The sequence below is a fragment of the Corvus brachyrhynchos genome, unplaced genomic scaffold (assembly GCF_000691975.1).
Source record: "Corvus brachyrhynchos isolate BGI_N302 unplaced genomic scaffold, ASM69197v1 scaffold83, whole genome shotgun sequence".
Lineage (NCBI taxonomy): Eukaryota > Metazoa > Chordata > Aves > Passeriformes > Corvidae > Corvus > Corvus brachyrhynchos.
This window is the reverse complement of record NW_008238464.1, coordinates 8,352,918-8,371,881: the sequence shown is the minus strand read 5'-3', so window position 1 is coordinate 8,371,881 and position 18,964 is coordinate 8,352,918. Positions and strand designations below refer to the sequence as shown.

General features: G+C 37.6%; 1 protein-coding gene across 1 annotated transcript in view; it reads right to left on the bottom strand.

Annotated features, from left to right (window-relative positions):
* The window catches only part of COL4A1 (collagen type IV alpha 1 chain), a 71,343-nt gene that overhangs the window by 33,142 nt on the left and 19,237 nt on the right, over positions 1-18,964 (bottom strand). The window contains exons 5-23 of the mRNA XM_017737064.1: positions 18,905-18,964; positions 18,750-18,803; positions 18,576-18,602; positions 17,170-17,253; positions 16,995-17,057; positions 16,362-16,397; positions 15,782-15,823; positions 14,117-14,206; positions 13,483-13,518; positions 13,278-13,337; positions 11,103-11,147; positions 10,829-10,882; positions 10,316-10,357; positions 9,065-9,158; positions 8,369-8,404; positions 6,671-6,835; positions 4,649-4,744; positions 3,421-3,504; positions 2,622-2,692 (exon numbers count right to left, since the gene is read on the bottom strand). The exon at positions 18,905-18,964 is cut by the window's right edge and continues 2 nt beyond it. Of these exons, the coding sequence (XP_017592553.1) occupies positions 2,622-2,692; positions 3,421-3,504; positions 4,649-4,744; positions 6,671-6,835; positions 8,369-8,404; positions 9,065-9,158; positions 10,316-10,357; positions 10,829-10,882; positions 11,103-11,147; positions 13,278-13,337; positions 13,483-13,518; positions 14,117-14,206; positions 15,782-15,823; positions 16,362-16,397; positions 16,995-17,057; positions 17,170-17,253; positions 18,576-18,602; positions 18,750-18,803; positions 18,905-18,964 (1,239 nt within the window). The remainder of the gene's footprint in view (positions 1-2,621; positions 2,693-3,420; positions 3,505-4,648; positions 4,745-6,670; positions 6,836-8,368; positions 8,405-9,064; positions 9,159-10,315; positions 10,358-10,828; positions 10,883-11,102; positions 11,148-13,277; positions 13,338-13,482; positions 13,519-14,116; positions 14,207-15,781; positions 15,824-16,361; positions 16,398-16,994; positions 17,058-17,169; positions 17,254-18,575; positions 18,603-18,749; positions 18,804-18,904) is intronic.

The window sequence follows — 18,964 nt, the reverse complement described above, 5'->3', positions numbered from 1 at the left end:
TTTTCTAGGACTTGAATGAACTTTTCTTATGGAAACAGTCTCTATAATTTCTAGTGAATCAGAGCTGCTCACTAGGGTAGTGAAACACAAACTTCATGGGCAATGTCCACTACGTACAGCCCATGTGTGCCCTCCACTTCAGCCTGAACCAGAACATGGTCACTGGTAATCTCTTCATTAGCATTGGAGTGTTCTGAATCACACTCTGATGTTCTGGCATGGCTGTAGACAATGTCAGCTTGCAAGGCTGGCCTCTATGTAGTTTTTCCAAGTTAAATTATATGCTGGATCACCACCTGGCTGAACTTTGAGGAGCAAAACAAGCTTAAAAGCATTCAGAACAGCAGCCAGTCCTTGTCTGATTAAAGACATGAACAGAACTTACGAGGCAATAAAAGTAAAATATAAAGGTGTGGCAAAACATGTGCCAAGAACAAATGTCAGACAACAAAAAAGCTTAAATACATTAGAATGTCTTCCATTTTTTTCCCACTGTTTATTTCATGGATTCCATTGATACTATAGTACATTCGGTCACTAGGTAATGCAATTTATTGTGGTGGCAATGGATAAAGGATTCATCTTAGCGAACTTTCATTGGCCGAATTCAGGCATCAAGGCTTTATTTATACTTCAGGGAGAGAACCAGATTCCTTGAGTAATGAATTCATACAAGTGGGGGTTTTTTTACTTCTGAAGTAAAAACAAGTTGAATCACCACTGGTGATAGAGGGAGCTCGCATAACTCCAGTGTGTGATAAACGTGAATGTCACTGAGAAGTTATGTTGTCAGAAAGGATCAGCTGTAATGAAACAGCTTTGGGGAGAAGGGGTCTGGGAAGACTCAGTCTATTCACACTAGGAATGGTGTTAAAACCCACATTATGCTACAGGAACAGGTATGCTGAGGTAGGTTTTCATAGCAAACCTCAGTGTCCATAGGGGCACTTGAGTGGACTGTGACAAGATCAAACATAGCTGCGGTAGTATACTGCTCATCTAGCAGTCATCTGTGTTACATTTGAGACAAGTGTTACACTTACGGCTCTTCTGCTTCTGGCCTTACTGAGAGACATGCTGCTCTGCCTCAACATAACTTACAAGTAATCTTATAAGGATGCTACCCACTTTCACAGCTTTCCTTTATTTCTTCAGAAGTATTTAACTTTCCTTCTTACTAACTGTTTTACAGAACATGCTGCGGACACTCCCCAAAATCTTCATTAACAACCTGGATGCAGGACTTGAAGGAATACTAAGTTTGCCAATGACAATAAACTGGGAGGAGCTGTCAGCTCCGTCGAGGGCAGAAAGGCCCTGCAGAGAGACCTCAACAAATCAGAGAGATGGGCAATCAGCAGCACAAGGGCAAGTGCCAGATTCTGCACCTGGGATGGGGCAATCCTGAACATGTGGATAGACCAGGGAGTGAGAGGCTGGAGAGCAGTGCCACAGAAAGGGACCTGAGGGTCCTGGCAGATGACAAGCTGAACCTGAGTCAGCAGTGCCCTGGCAGCCAGGAGGGCCAACCCTGTCCTGGGGGGCATCAGGCACAGCATCGCCAGCCGGGCAAGGGAGGGGATTGTCCCACTCTGCTCTGCACTGGGGTGGCCTCACCTTGAACACTGTTTTGGGTGCCACAATATAAAAAAGACATTAAACCATTGGAGAGCATCCAGAGGATGGCCACGAGGATGGTGAAGGGTCCTCAGGGGAAGCCTTATGAGGAATGGCTGATGTCACTTGATTTGTTCAGCCTGAAGAAGGGGAAACTGAGGGCATATCTCATCACAGTCTACAACTTCCTCATGAGAGGACAAGGAGGGGCAGACACCAATCTCTTCACTCTTGTGAACAATAACAGGACTAGAGGAAACAGCATGAAGCTGAGTCAGTGGAGGTTTAGGTTGGATATCAGGAAAAGGTTTTACATCCAGAGGGTGGTTTAGCACCGGAAGAGGCTCCCCAGGGAAGTGGTCACAACAGCAGCCTGACAAGAGTTCAAGAAGCATTTGGACAACTCTCTCAGGACATGGTGTGATGTTTGGGATGTCCTTCACATGACCAGGAGTTGGACCTGATGTTCCTGATGAGCCCCTTCCAACTCAGCATATTCTATTATTCTTTGATTCAAAATTCAGGAAAACTGCCACAGTATGCTGCATGCTAACATTATATTGCTTACACTACACCAGATGGCACTGTTTCTCTCTCAATATATTTGTACTCAACAGCAAAGAGTTATTGGAACAATTCACAAAAAGATCAGGGAAGACCGGCATCTGTTTCCTGAAAAATCCTACTCTTTACCCAGCTCCACTGCTTAGCTTGCTCAGACAGAAAGTCACACATCCTGCTGAGTTCTTATGACGGATAAACTCAGAAGTATAACCAATATCTCACAGGTCTTTTTTAGGTCTTACAATTCAAGCCCACTTCTTCCTACTGTATTTTATTAGGCATAGTTAACCTTAATTTTATCATATCAGTGCACTGGTTTTTGGAGGTTTGTTTTGTTTTTAAACAGAACTATTACACACCCACACTGATACACCAATCATCACATGTTTTTTGATCACATGCCTAGTAGGACATGTAGTATTTGGCAAGGCATTACTTACAGGTACCCCTGGAAGGCCATCAAGTCCAGGTAAGCCTCTGTCACCCTTGAAACCCGCTTGTCCTGGGAAACCTTTTCAGATAGACAAAAATATAGTTTAATTTATTACATGCTTTTACAAATAGCTCATTGTATGTGAATTCCTTGTGATCCCTTTTAAAGTGTCTCATTCCATCCCCAGTTAGATCAGCATAATGCTGCTAAAGCCAGTGAAGCTGTCTTGGTTCATGCACTCATGTGTTACATGTCTGCATTAATAAACTTGGAAGTTGATGATTCATTTGACTTAGGAATGAATTCACCAATTCATTTAACCAATGCAGAATTGAAACTACCTAAACCACATTCATTTTTCTGAACAGCCACTAGAACAAACATTAGGTATAATGTAATTTTTGGCATGTGTCACTTCTCTCATATGGTAGCGAAAAATATTTTTTTTTTTGGGCTACAGAATTTAGTGCTGCAATTGGAAACAAATGTATGGGTCATTGACAAGCCTGGGCACATAGGCAAATGGTTCCCACATTATTTCTCACTGTGAAAATATTTGGGCCACGATTTGCAAAGCTCCTTCATTGTGGACAGATTCTCCTTCCATGGTTATTCTGGTTGGTTGTATTGGAAATCTGGAATCAGGCCAAAAATAGGAATATTCCACCCTCCTTTCATTAGTCCTTTCATTAATTTCACAAACAATTTGATTAGTGGGACAAAAAGTAATTAATTTTATTATGTGTGCTGCATTTTTTAGAATTTAGCCTACATAGCTCATTCTTGGGTAATTAAGGAGTTTTTACCTGCTGGACCTGGTGGCCCTTGTGGTCCTGGAAGTCCAGGAGGTCCTACTTTATCACACAAGGCACAGGCTTCACCTTTGTCACCTGAAAAAAGAAAACAGCAAAGCGCTTGAATAACAACAAAAGATTCAATACTGCAAGCAGTTGAATTCAGGGCAAATGTCAATTTAATACTTAAATAAATTTTTACTTCTAATTCCATGCTTCAAGGAGAAAATATCAGCAAATTGATGTTCAACATTCTTTAAAATTTTTAAAGGAATGGCGTGAAAATCAATGTAAGTCTTATCCTAGGGTTAATATTGAAGAGAATGGTTAAAGGGGACCAGGTTAAAGAGGATTAAAAAGAATAAAAGAAATATTCTTTTCTTAATATTTTATGGGTATAGAGAAAATAAAATTATTAAAGCAGAAAAAGGAAAACTTCTGTAGTTACTGTAATTTTGCAGAAAAACAGTGAACAGAACGAGATAAGGAAGGATCAATCATCAAGTAAATGGGTACAGCTCATTTTTTTTAAACATCCATTTAGTCAATACTGCTAAAACATGCAGTTAACAGTCCTATTTACAGAATCAGAAATTTAGGTTGGAAAAGACCTCTGAGATCATCAAGTCCAACCTATGACCAAATAGCACCATGTCAACAGACCATGGCACTCAGTGCCACATTCAGTCTTTCCTTAAACACCTCCAGAGATGGCAACGCCATCACCTCCCTGGGCAGCCCAGTCCAATGCCCAGACACCCTTTCTGTGAAGCACGGCTTCCTAATGTCCAGCCTAAGGTTGTTCATAGGTGTTAAAATTTTATCTTCAATTATACTCATGGCAATGACTCATAAACCATTTTCATTCTCAACTCCTCTGCCCCTCTCTAAATCTTCATCTCAGAATTCACATCTTAAATTGCCATGAACGGCTCACTTTCCATTGCATGGGGCTATACTCAACCCTTTCTTTCTTTCTTCCCAGCTCCTTTTGCAGCAGTGGGCCATCCTTTATCGCTTCCCAGCAATAAACAGGCCAAGTGAAACATATCACACAATTCAATACACAATATCCTTCTTTACCCACCAGAGAGTCCAGAAACATCTTCCATGTCCATTAAGTATTTAACTAGCTTTAAGTACACTTTGTCTGGATCCAGTCTAATTTGCTCAGCCTCTTTACATACCCAAGCTCCAGGCTAAGGATCATTAGAATACAATCACTTTAAAATATTATTACCTTTCTCTCCCATCTCTCCTGGAAATCCATCTCTTCCTGGAAGTCCAGGACTACCTGGTGCACCAGGTTCTCCCTGCTGGCACTGATCAATTCCATCTGAAATGAAAATGCAATAAAGAATATTGTTTTGACAAGCGCAAGTTTCCTTTATAGGGTTGCATTTATGTCATACCTGAAATATTACCTATGAAAAGTGCTAAGTCAGGATAGCATTTTACTCCTTTATTGGACTTACTTGAAAAAATTTCACTGGGATTCTGTATTCTTATTCTTAAGAAACCATGAGAATTACAGAGAAAATACAGGCTCTGCCATAAAAAGGTTACAAACAATTTCAACATAAAATCTATTTTCATTTTAAGTTTTGGCTTAGAAAAGTACTGTGCGTGAAAAACTGATGTTTTGACCCTGAATAGAATGGGAAGTATTAATGTTCTGAAGAAATTCATTAAGAATGTGTTTTTGTACCCTGACTTCTGTTTTCAACATTTTAGAAAACTTTCTAGATAAGAGCGGCTTTTCACCATCTATTTAACTTCTATTTAACTTTTTCACACCAATCAAGCTTCCTGAAGACAACAAACCTCATATGTTAGTATCTGAAATAGGTAACCAACGAGAATATTTAGCAGGCTTGATATAAGAATATGAATAGTGCTTGTTCTGTTTGATGATACGATGCAGGATCTGACCCAATATAATGTGACATATATATTCTGGCCATAGCAAGTGGTCAAAATGCTAATGTGAAGTTTGGAAAGCAAGTTAAATGAAAAAAAATTGCTTCCCATTATGGACTTGGAGAAAGCTAAAGAAGTATCTGGGGAAGGAGCAGAATTAAGCAATGACAGTAACTTGTGTGAAAAACAGGAATTGCTCTTATTTTTAGGAAAATGTAGTATTTAGCTATTTAATTCCATATTCTACATGCTGGATTGTACCGCTTCACTGGCAAATACAGCAACAACTAGGCATCTTCACCTGTTTTTGAACAAAGTATCTTTGGTTTAGGAATTCCATAGAGAATAATGTTTCTTTCAATAGCTTTAAAGTACCTAAACTATTGTAATAGGGATATCATTCTTGATGTTGAAATGATAATTTAACTCACAATGTCAGTATCACTTATAGCCAAAGTTTTCTATCAAAGAGTTAAAACAGCAGTTGTAAGGAGCTATTTAGCATGGACCACTTCCACAGGTACTTGGTTATTGCTTCATTGCAGAGAAAAACAATTTTTCTCTTTAAAATTGCTTTATTACAATCTAATAAAATGTGTGTAATGTTGTTATCATTACTACTGATATTATTATATAGTTTTCACATCATTACTGGCTTTTCATTTACTCTATAAAGCAGGTGTTTAGCCTGATCTAGTGGGTGGCATCCTTGCCTATGTCTGGGGGGTTGGAACCAGATGGTCTTTAAGGTTCCTTCCAACCCAAGCCTTTCTATGACCCCATTCTCCTCAAAGGTAATTTTATTTTACAATAAAAACTTCTGGCAAATTAGTACCTCACACTGCAGTTCTCACATCTGTTCAATCTGTTACACAGACTGGTACTGCAGACTTGTAAATCGTGACACTGAACAGCTATCTTTTATGCTGAGAAGAGTATTAGTATCTGCTATTGTTTTAATTGAAAATACACAAGTATCACTAGGTTGGCACAATAGGACACAGAACAAATTAGTATGTGTTAAGGTCAATTGTTTGGTTATATTCTAAAAATTCACAATGAATTTTGCAGAAACTTTAAAAGCATTGATTTAGCAAAGAATCCTTGTCCTTTCCCTGTAAGGAAATAAGTGGCGTCCTGCATTGAGCAACAGGTTTTACTCAGTTCATCAGCAACTCAGCTATGTTTCTTTCATGACACAGATCGGTTTATCAACGACTCAGATATGTTTCTTCCATGGCACAGACATATCCTGATAATAGCTTTTATAATCCTGTCTCTTTCTTTTCTTAAGGTGCATTATGGGCCTTCAATGTGAAAAGCAACCAAGGACTTTACCCACCTGTTTTGCCTGGAGGTCCTGGTGGGCCAGGCAACCCAGGGGGACCTGGCAGACCATCTCTTCCAGGGATTCCAGGTGAAGGAAATCCTGGAGAACCCTTTTCACCTTTTTCACCTCTCTCTCCAGGGACACCAGGTGATCCTACCCTGTCTGGAATTGGTCGACCTTTGGACAGAGTAAAACATACATGTAAAAATGACAAATGAAGAGACAGCAACATTATCAACACATTAACTTTCATAGGGTTTTAGAGAGAAATGGAGAAATGTTAGTGCAAAAGAGAAAAGGGACTGTATTTAATTATTGGTGATTTATACAAAATTGAGTTTATATACTCACTGCAACTGAGAGAAACTCACTTCTGTTAGGTCCCTAGACAAACACACCTAATCTGTATCAAGTGCTTTTCTGAGATTTAGTTGGACACCCTTTTGCTGGGTAGTAAATAGTTGCAACACTGGAGTTAACTTAGCTACTGCATCTAGAAACTACTACACAGTTCCTTACCTCATAACAAACCAAATCTAAAACATACCGAGAAAGGGAGGGCATGTCTGAAAACTTCAATAAATAAGTAGTCAACAATGCTAGCAGATTTCAGGTATGCTAAAACCAAAATGGTTTGTAAGAATAATAAGTGAAAAACAGCCAAAAAAGAGAAGCAATTAAACAACTACAAAAAATCCTACTTAAGATCTCCTTTTAGCTATTTGTACAGTCATGCAGGTCTTCATATTTTAATAACTTAATTCACAACTCATCACTACACTTGATCACTAAAACATTTTGAGTCTTCTGCAACACTGCAGGAAGATATGGAAGTCACACAAAGCTCAGTTTCTGTAGCATAATTACAGCCTAAGAGCAATCATTACAGCCTGGGGCATATAGCATCTTCTCCCTAACCTGTGAAAGATTTCCTGGAAACTATCTGACTCTGGCTCACATTAATTTCATATTTAGCTCACTGTCAAGTTAGAAAATGAAAGCAAGGAAGGTAATAGTATCACTGAAGAATGCCTTAAGAGTCTGGTGTCCACAGATGATTTGCCTAATTTTCAAAAAGAAAATATCATGGTGTAGTTCAAACACATGTACATGTACTTATATAGATAAAAGCAGTGTTTCCATGGATGTGAAGATGTTAAGACTCTGAAAAGGGCAAAATTTTTAGGCAAAAGAAATAACTTTTATTAGAGCAAGTGACATAGTCAAAAACAGCAGGAAGCCTTCAAGAATGACTTTGATCTAGTATTATATCTTCCTACAAACCTTGTTTTATTATACCTATGCAAACACATACAGAGCTGAAATGAGAGCAAGACAAAGACCTACATATGAGCATACATACTCAGGTATACATGCACACACTCACACACATTCACATTTAACAACTCCTCCTGCCCCATGCAGTCATACTCTCTGGGCTATCTGTGACAGACTGTGTACTGCATTTTCAATTTCAGCAGAAAGTTATCAGGGCAGAACAGAAAGAACAAGGCTGGATCACATCAGAGACATGAGAAAAGCAACCTACAGGAAGTGTCTGCAGGGATAATTACACCCCTGGAGAGGTCACTGCTTGGGTGTTCAGAAAGTCAGGCAGTAGCTGAAAGCAGCTAAGGAGAATATCCCTCAGGACTGTTCACTCCAGAACACATGAAAAATGTGAAAAATTCAGTGGTCATAATTTCATACCTGGAGGTCCTGGGATTCCTTGTGCACCAGGGAAGCCTTGAGAAAGAGAAGGTTTCAATTAGGCAATGAATTCTGCAATGCCAATGAAAGTGAACTTTTAGGAGATATTATTTAAATTCACATTCATGCATATTCAAATTCTGAATCAAATTTGAAATTAAATAATCTATATATATCTTCAAGAAATACATTCAGGGAAAGTGTCCTGCTGTGTGCCAACTTTCCCAGTGATTTTTCTTAAATTGGCTAAGGTCTGTAAAGGGGAAAGCCAGCAGGTTTTGCTTGATTTTCTGTTTACTGAAGCCTTTTTAAAAATATGCAAGCCAATCTTTAGATTAAAAATAAGCTACTGACTTTTACAAAGGAGTCTCAAGATTCTCTACATTATTACCCTCCTTAAGTTCATGTTGATTTCCATACTTCTTAGATCATCTTGCTGAATTATTTAACTACCATAAAAACTGATCCCAGATTATTATTTTTCATCTATAATTGAAAGGCAGTCTTAGTTACGCTGAGAACCAGAAGTGTCCTACAAGCTACTGCAAAATACAATAACCTAAAAACAATTAAATAAATAACTGGAACATTACACTGTCATATAGACCTCCTGAGCACAGACAGTACAATTTTAATTTCCTTTAGTGAGAAAACTGAAAGTATAACTCAATTAAAAAGACAAGACAACATACATACCTTTTTCACCTTTTTGACCTTTCAGTCCAGGCAAACCTGAAACTCCAGGGTCTCCTTTTTCACCAAAGGTATCTACTGGTCCAGCATCTATCACCTAAATCACAGGACAAACACTAGAAACATACAACTGAGCCGTCATATCTCCTCCATCTTCATCTGATGGTACAGAGGCCATTTTAGTTTTATTGACAATTTTCAGCAGTTTTGATTATACTTGCAATTTCAGCAAGTGAGAGGCTTGTAGCTGCTGAGGAATTACCAGAGAAAATAAATATTTCCCGTTCTACCCAAATGCCTTCACATCAACTGCAGGATTAAGTGGAGAGCTTTTACAGCATCTTCCTCAAAAAGAATGATGCCAGAAAACCGTAACATGGTCTAAGCACTGATCCACTTGTATTACCCTTTATTTTAAAATGTTATGGTCTGCCAATTTTTGCTAACATTGATCTGAGCTCAATATATAGGATGCTAATATTTACAATACAATATTCAGGAAGTACATACAATTTTCCAAACCAAATTAGCAGATGTTGGGGATTTCTCCCCATAATTGGGAAGCAGCACCACCAATCATCTATTCGTTCCTGACTAACCCCATTTTTTATCTGAGGTGTTAAAAAAATTATAAATTGCTCTCCTGGTTTCTTCTTGTGTACTTCTTGCCAATTTCTCCTCGGGGAGCGATTGCACTGTTCATCACTTGTCTTCCTCAGGTTTTATTCCGCTCTCTTCCTGTTATCTCCCTTTTCATCATGATTATTACTACTACTACTATTAGTATTATTAACTTTATTTTGATTAATAACTTGTTCTTATCTCATGAGTTTTACCTTTTTCCAATTCTCCTTCCATCCCATGCCGAGGAGGGACGGTGAGTGAGCGAGTGGCGGTCTGGCACTTAGCTACCAGCTGAGGTTAAACCACAACTGCAAAGCTGACAGATTTACTCTTTTGATCTGTCTTTTGGATACTGTGTAGTGATTAGCAACACTTATAATATTCACAGTCCAAAACATTTGAAATTCATATTCTTTGAGGGCTCCTTTCCCAAATTTCAAACATACTTTAAAGAACTGCACCCAACTTTTGCTTCCATTAAGGAAAAATATGGACATGACTGATGAGAACAAGATCAGACTATGCATAGTATCTCTCTTTTTCCTCATTGTTTGAGCACTTTGACTTTCAAAAAATTTAAATTTAAATTTATTTTAAGTTTAAAATAAAATACTAATTTATTTTACTTACTCTTCCTGGAGGTCCTGGATAGCCTCGTTCCCCTTTGTCACCCTAAATCAAAATAGAATTTATGTTTTAAATCCAGATCAGATTTTTCTCCCAACAAAATCAGATTCCCTCAACAAATGAACAATTTGATACAGAATCATAACAACATCCAAATGGTAAGTACCTGGAACGCTATAATAACCAGCATTAGTAATTACTTTGCAAGCCTGTACTGGTTTGCACTATTTAAAGAGAAACTGGAGGTTTTAGGGAAGTACACTTATACCTATGCTGGCTGGACAAAGAGCTTGTGAAAATAAAGCCTGCATTAATCAACCCATATAAGAGATCTAAATTGGGGATACCTACACTACCTTCATTTTGACTTTTCCTAGTCTCTGAATGATGACACACAGCTTAGCATTCATTTAGTATTGCTTTATGTGCATTCATTGCTTTAATGCAATCGATGAACACACCAGAAAAGCTATTAAGTCATTCTACGTGAAGGAAGCAAAAGTAGCTACTACTGACCTTTGAGCCAGGCTCCCCAGGTCGTCCTGGAATCCCAAACCCTCCAGGCAAACCCTGTGTGTAGAAGACAGTGAAACCAGAAGAGACAAATATAGGTGGATCTTAGCTGTGGCAGCAGCAAAGCTTAAAAATTTTCGAAGTCACAAATTCACTGAAAGCAACAACTTCAAGTAAACAATTCAGAAGGCTAGAAAACATCAACCATTTATAATGCACAGACAGTTCCTTGTTTTGAATGTAAGAAACAGTACTGGAAATTGAGTAAAATACATACAGGTTCTCCTTTCAGTCCTGGTTCACCATCTTTTCCAGGCTTTCCCTGTAAAACACCAAGTTCCACTCTGCTTAAACAGACAACCACATACATGCAATTTCTAAAAACAGTGGATGAAATGCTAGAACAAAATCATCACTATTGCAATGCATTAATCAAAGTGTGCTAATGCAGCTAACAGAGAAGAGAGTACAAATGGTGAATATGTCTAGTGCTTGTATTACCCAACACCCTACAAGATGCCAAATTACATAAAATCCTGCAAATCTGTTCCCAGATTCAGAAATAACATAGGTTTCCCTGTCACAGGGTCTTCAAGACAAAATATATCTACAGCACAAGAAACTGGAACCAGATCTGTGTTTTCCTTTCACAACAAAACCTTTCTATATATACACTCTTCAACTTCACAAAACATTAATGCATAGATATTTGGTGGTTCAGTTTCAGCAGAAGGCTTGTAGAGTGGCCCTGTATCAGATTGTGTGGCAATGTACTGGTCAATCCACATCCCTCACACTGAAATTCAAATCACAAGGCAGATGATATGCTAGAAGTCAAAATTCCCTCCCCCAGAGTAAAATTATTAGACCACTGTGTTAACCTACAGAGAGGATTAGATTCCCTTGTTGAAGTAGTCAATAGATACATGATAAATGATCTAGATAGACAAATCTACTTTTCAGCATTTTCCCTTCCTCTTCCTCTGCACCATAGAAGGTCTGGGACATCAGCTTGTACCCTGATCCACTGGAGGCTGGTTTCATTTGGTGCCCCAGAGCTTAGATTGTACGTGTAACATAAGCAATATACGTTTGTCCCATAAACCCAAGTAAATGTAGATACTTAAAAAACAAATTAACAGGGTATGTAATTGTCTAAAACATAATCCCATCAGTTTAGGTCAAAAAATTCTGTCTTAACGCAATTGAAGGATAAAAATGATAGAACAAACATGAACCACCACCACTGAGGTGTGCAGCTATGGTCTCTTGTAATGAAGGGTTACAAGTAATTTTTAGTAATTGATTAAAACTATGATCTGCAAAGTCAAGAGAGCCTTCAAATATACACTGTGATCAGAATTAATCATATGGTTTAGTTTCATTAAACTAGAATATCAGATCATACCATCTGTTCATCTTTCAAGGCTTAGCTTAATTTCAGAAGTAGCTGTGATTTCCTGACCAATTATATATAAAATAGCTTAGAAACTTTGTTCAGGGAACTCTGCAAAAACTGAAAACTGTACTTTTGATAACTTCTGATGCTCTGGTTTCCTCAAAAAGTTCTAAGCCAACATGTCTCCATTCTTTCAGCTTCAAGCCCTCATAAGACTAAAATACATGTATGTATATGATATAAAAGATAATCCCATCACATAACTTTACTAAAAAGTTAATAGAACATCTGACTTTGAAGCAGAGTAGAAAGGGAGATTTTCTCTTTTTCAGACTGAAGTACAATCGAATGCCTGTAGATGTGCTGGGCCTAAAAGTTTACGAAGACCCACACCTTGAGAAACTTAGAATTACTTAGAATACTTTAGATACATTTGAATGTAGAAAAAAATACAATTTTGCTACCTGCTCAGCTATGAAAGATACAGCACGACTCATGAAGAAGTTGGATGCATGACTGATAAAGGTCAGGTTAGACAAATGTAACAGACCTTATGGCCTCAAGCATCCACAGTCAGGCTAGAAACCAGCAAGCAAAAGGATTTCAGTCACCTACATTTTTTTCTCCATTCATTGTCTTTGTAGGAAACTGTACTTTCAGGCTAAGGAGGCTGTTGTCAACTGCACATGAGAGTATTTGAAATGAATTCAACATGTTCCATTTAGCTAAAGTCACTCCTACAAGGTGAGTTTTTTCTCTGCTTTTTCTTCCATTCTGGAATGACTTAATCTTGCTTCAATTGGGATTAATGGGAGTTTTGCCTTTGCCTTCAGCACTGCAAGCTACTCTTAAGTGTCTTTAATTATCTGAAATATTATATAGTAACATTACTGCATGTTACTACTACCTTGATTATACACCTGTCCTACAGTAAACTTGCTTGTTTGAAATATAACAAATTTGCTGTTTAACTAATGGTTACTAAGTTTAATTAGCTAATGGAAATAATACAGTAACTGCAATTATGGTATTGATAAAGTTGAGTATACTTACACGGGGACCAGGCTTCCCAGGTTCACCCTTGTCTCCTTTGAAACCTGAACCAGGCAATCCCTGGAAAAGAAATACTCACTAGATCAAAAATACTTCCAAATTCCAAAGTAAATCTGCTTTTATCTAATAGGTACAAAGATATTCAGTGACATTATCAGATTCTTTAAAATTTTTATCATAGTAAAAAAAATAACTCAATACTCACTGGGAATCCCTGTTCGCCCTTTTCACCTGGATCACCCTAATGAAATTATAAAAAAAATGTATATTAGTAAACAAACACTTAAACATTATTCATTTAGGTTGTAAATAATTCTTTATTTCAGCAAAAGCACATTTATTCCTGTTCTCCATTTCACGAACTATGCCTAATAGTACGATGAGCAAAAATTTAGACAAACATCAAATGTGAATCCATTAAACTAAGTTTATTTTACCAGTATATATTGCTTCGACTGCTTAACTCAGTAATTGAAAAATTCATTAGCACTAAGATTTCACAAATGTGTATAAGAAAAGTTGAGTATATGCTACTTAATTCAAACTTTTAGAATATTTTTATAATATCCTATCCTTATCAATCCTTCTTCCTCAGAAAGTCATCTGTTGCTTACTTATTTATGCAATCATTGATGCATTTACCACCTATCATATATTTTTAGAGAGATTTCTAGAATGAAAATTAAAATTCATCCATGAAGTAGAACAGGCAGAAATTTTGGAAAAATTTGCTCTAGGTGACTGTGTATTTTCCTTTTCCTGTTTCACTTTTGTTTGCTAATTCCTACTGATTATACTTTAATGAAGAGCACAAGAAGTTTAATCATTTAACATCTCACCTTTTCTCCCTTTATGATTTCACTCCCTTTTTCTTTCATATGTGGTGCTGGTCCTGGGGGTCCTGGGGGGCCCCTTACCCCTTGTTCTCCCTGTCAACAGCAAATCCAGAATTGTCCATTGAAAACAGAATGACGCTGAGATCAAACACTGCTAAGATCAGTAACATTAAAGAGAACTACCACTTGCATTTAAAAATATAGCTCAATGGGTTTTTAAAAAACTCTTTTTTCAGCAAAATCAGTGAGAGAGAGGGTTACAGAAGTCACTGCTGTGTAACTGGTTACAGACAGAGACTGCCCTGAAGAAAAACCTCTGAATCCACTCTTACGGTGAAGACTGATTAATACCAAATATCAGGAACATATCCAAATAATTACAGCAATAATACTGAAGTTTTATAGTGCCTCCTTCACGAGGAAGGAAATTAGGAGGAAAGAGGTTGGGCACAGAAAGTCAGCGCCTAAAGAAAAATGTTAGCAAAAGTTTACAGTGCTCCAAAAGCTTTGCAGAGGTTCATAAAGGCCAACTTCAAGATGATAACTGTGGACAAGTTTTTAGTATGCGTATGTCCATTGCAGAGTCAAAACCTCACCTCCTTCCATAATGCAAAAGCTCTATCTTTAACAGTAAAATGCCTCTGAAAAGACTCGATACATTTTGGTCAAGCAGTAATGCATGCACAGCAATACCATTTATCTTCTGCTAAAGACAAACCTGAGGAGTCCAGGAAATCTCCATACACCTCTATGTTATCTTCGCCAACATTTTTCAGTAAATTTCATGATAACAAATTAATTTCAACAATGTGTCATCTTGAAAAAAATTCTTTCCATTAGGAATATTGGGACTCAGACATATTAGTAAGGTGGTGTAATATAATTTACTTATACCCCAAAAGCCCTCTGTCAGTGACACTCATGAAAAGCTGCTGGAGAAGTGCACAGACACATTATGAATTTACTGAATAGCCCTTGAATGCATGCAGTTCTTGGCTCCCAGGAACACAACATAAGGCACTTCAGCCTAGACCTCTCAGTGTGAGAGGTAACAGACTAAAGCTGACATGTATTACCTCCCATTTGATGCTGATTAAGAGAATAAATGGGATCCTGGAGCACATCTTTTGGCTTAGATTCGTTCAAAAGTAAACCAGTCTGTGTGCTCTTAAACCTCTTCCTGGTTGTGTCATAACACAATAAAAGGGGACAACTGAAATATCTGCTTCAAATGTGTACATTACCAAACCAAAATAAGGCAGACAGGCCTTGGAGTCCCACCACAATTAATTCTGATCATTCTGAAAAGCACATTAAGTCTCATCCCTTAGAACTAAACAGATTTAAAAAAAAATCTCATGGTGAGTCCTAATATACAGAATAAATGTTTCCAGATCTGCCTAGTGCAAATTAAAGTAGCTTTCCAGGCACAGCTGAAAAACAGGACGGTGATCTAAATTACTGTCAGGTATAACATCATCATTAAAAAAGTCTGTAACTGCTCACAACTTTTGTTTACTTAGGCGTAAGTTACAGATTTACTCGAGTCTTCCAAAAATTACAACGCTGATTTTCTCCATTGATTGATTTCAACGGTTTTCTTTATTTAAAACACAGTATCAGGAATATTTCTGACAGTTGTTCTCCAGATGTTTACAAGAGACCTACCTTTTCACCTTTGGGACCCTGAAAGCCCAAGCCCATGTAGCCCTGAAAATGTAAATTACACACACTTAGTCAATTTTTATCAGCAGTGCATAGGTGCATACATATAAACATATGAAGGTATTATGTACACATCAAATGCTAAGGGAGAATATAAAACACAGAATATGTCTTTTAAACACATGTGTGAAACAAATAAATAATCATGTCCTAACCTCCCTGCTGTTTTTTAAGCCAGGTGTCACAGCAACTTGTGAAAAAACTGATTGAAATTTATCAGATAATTTTATTGTCAATACGCGCTTTTACCCAACACTTCAGTGAAAATGTTGACATTTTAAAATGAATTCAAAAAAACATAGAATGCTGTAATTACTACTGATTTGACCAAGTGAGATAACAGGGCTAGACAAATTTGAAAAAAAAGTGGTAAAGTTCTCTTTTTGTGATGTCCATTAAGACACACAAATAGATCCCAAACTGTAAAAACCCCACACCTTTAGGACCATTATTTTCCAGAGTTTTCAGGATCTGGTATGCAAAATAAATAGATAGACTTCATATTTGTATTAAAGAGTCTTACCTTCTCGCCTGGAAGTCCTGGTGCCCCTGGGGGACCCTACAAGACAACACATTTTAGCATGCACATGTGTAGAGTACACTAAGTGGAATAATGCCTTATTCTATGAAAACAGCAGAAAGGCAAATCTTTTTATTAAACCCAGTAATTTCATTTTTCTCTTGCTGTGCATTATTCACAACTTGAATAAAAAATAATAACAATCTGTCTGAGATATCTCATTAATTATCATAATAACAAATAGATGATAACGTGCTTCCACGGTAACACTCAGTGCTGCCACCCATAAAAATAACCTCAGCAAACATTTGGATTTTGATCTGAATGCTTGGTATGTAGTTTATTTTCTTAATTAAATTGGGAAAGAGAGGAAAGGAGGACCAACAGTTATAGTCTCTCCCCCACAAAAATACCCTCCAAGAGTGCAAGAAGAGGACTGTAGGAGCAGCTGCTACTGACAACCCGTGTTGCCCAGTAATTTCTGCCATGGTAGAGTTCAGAAGGCTGAACATGAAACCTGGCACCACATGCTATCTTTCCCAAATCCCAACCAAGACCTGCTACACACACCTTCTAGGACACTCCTGTAATAAAGATCTGTAACTGAAGTGCAAATCACCATGAAAGGAAACTTACTGGCTCTCCTGGAGGACCTTGTGGCCCCATTGGCCCCTGAAACCCTGAAGCTCCAGGTGGACCCTATGAAATATTCAAATGGTGTCATAAGAAAGTGATATTTATATGGTAATTTCAGGATACTGATATAATTTTAATTGAAACTCACTTCTATTCAAACATCATTTAGACTTACAGGCAGTCCAGGTTGGCCAGGAAACCCTTTTTCACCTTTTAGCACGCCAGGATGTACAGGACCAATCACTTCACCTGGATCTCCCTAAAATAAGAAAAGAGTAAGTCTTTAACATGAATTCAAATACATTCAAACCCACTAGGAGAGGAAAGTTGTAGCTATGCATACTTTGGAATCATTTGGGAAGCTGACTTAAAAAAATCACCTTATTTCTTTTAATTCAGCTGAAACATAGAGATATTAAAGTTAAAACCTTAATTGCCAAATGTACTTTAAAGCCACCTGAAGAGATTCCAGTACCAAAACTACCTTCATATCTCATTTCCTGTATTGTAATGGCAGTTGGAATGATTTTTCCATTAAATCTATCACTACTACAGTGTCACCACACAACTGGAGCATCTGACCTGGCTGCTGAGAGAAGTGGTACCCTCACAATCTCTTTTCCAGGCTCAAATCTTCATGCTTACACCTAATTTTTACATAAAGGCCATTTATGGTGTTCTTTGTCCTCAGGAAAGGAATACACTTAGTCTTACTTCAGAAAACTATTCTGACCACCATCCATTTCTTTACGTCCCTTCTTTTGAGAGTAAAAGATCCTGTTTTTCCTGTGTTTTTGTAAAAAGTTACAACACTGTAAGTGGCTTTATTTCAGTCTTGTACCTATGCATACATGCTTAGGGAAGAAATATCTGAGTACTGTTTCTAGAATGAGTCAGCTCTTCCCACATGAGAGCAAGAGAAATGGACATTTTATAACTTGGGTTGTCATGTCATTACAAATTTGAGATAACATTTAGACTTATATTGAGCTTATGGTTCCAAATAATATCTGTTCATTTTAAAGACAAAAAGCTCTCTCATGTCTTTCAATGCTTCATTCTCCAGTTCACAAAATGCACTCAGATACCTAGTTAGCTAGCCTGATCTTTTTTCTTTATGAAAACTGTTTAGTATGTGTATGAGTATGGTTCTCATATTGTGGGGTATATGACCTTCTTCCACAAACATTACCCATGTGAAACCTTTTAGTTAAATCAAATGCCAATATAAAACCAAATGTTTGAATCATAAAACCTGTCTAAATCTTTATACACAATTAGGTGGCCACCATAGTGTTTATAATTACCAATGATATGTACTACTTTTTTTCTGTTGTAATCCATATAATACTCACCCTTTTAAGACCTGCATGCAACAACACTTATGTTCAGTTGTTATTAGGTGGGGAGGCTACCCCACTGTCTTTATTTAGTGGGATTGCAAAACAGAGTACAAAGTGAGACAAGGTAATAGAATTTTTCGGTCCTTAGGTAAAGACTGCTAGTCTTAGAGGATGTAGAGATCACACCAATTCTTATTGTTAGAAGCAGGATATGAATACACTTAAGAGTAAAATGTACCTTCATGCCAGGAGGTCCTGGAGGTCCCTGTGAAAACACAGACATATTTGTTGTTATTGCTCCTCAATGTTGTATATATTGTATCTTAAACTCTGTATCATTTCCTATAGTTATATTTGCATTTCAAGAGTCAGCATTAAAAAACGTGAATCAAGCAGGAAAGAATCTACTTACTATACTTCCAGTCAGTCCTGGTAAACCTGGGGGACCTACTGGACCTCTTTCACCCTAAGGGGAACAGAGAAATCAGTTTTGTTTAGGGAACACATGCATGAGGGGTGTTTTTATTTCAACACAGAGATGCTGTTATAAACATATGTAAATGTCACCTTTGTGCCATTACATCCTGGAATGCCAGGTGGACCAGGAGGGCCATCTTGTCCAGGAAT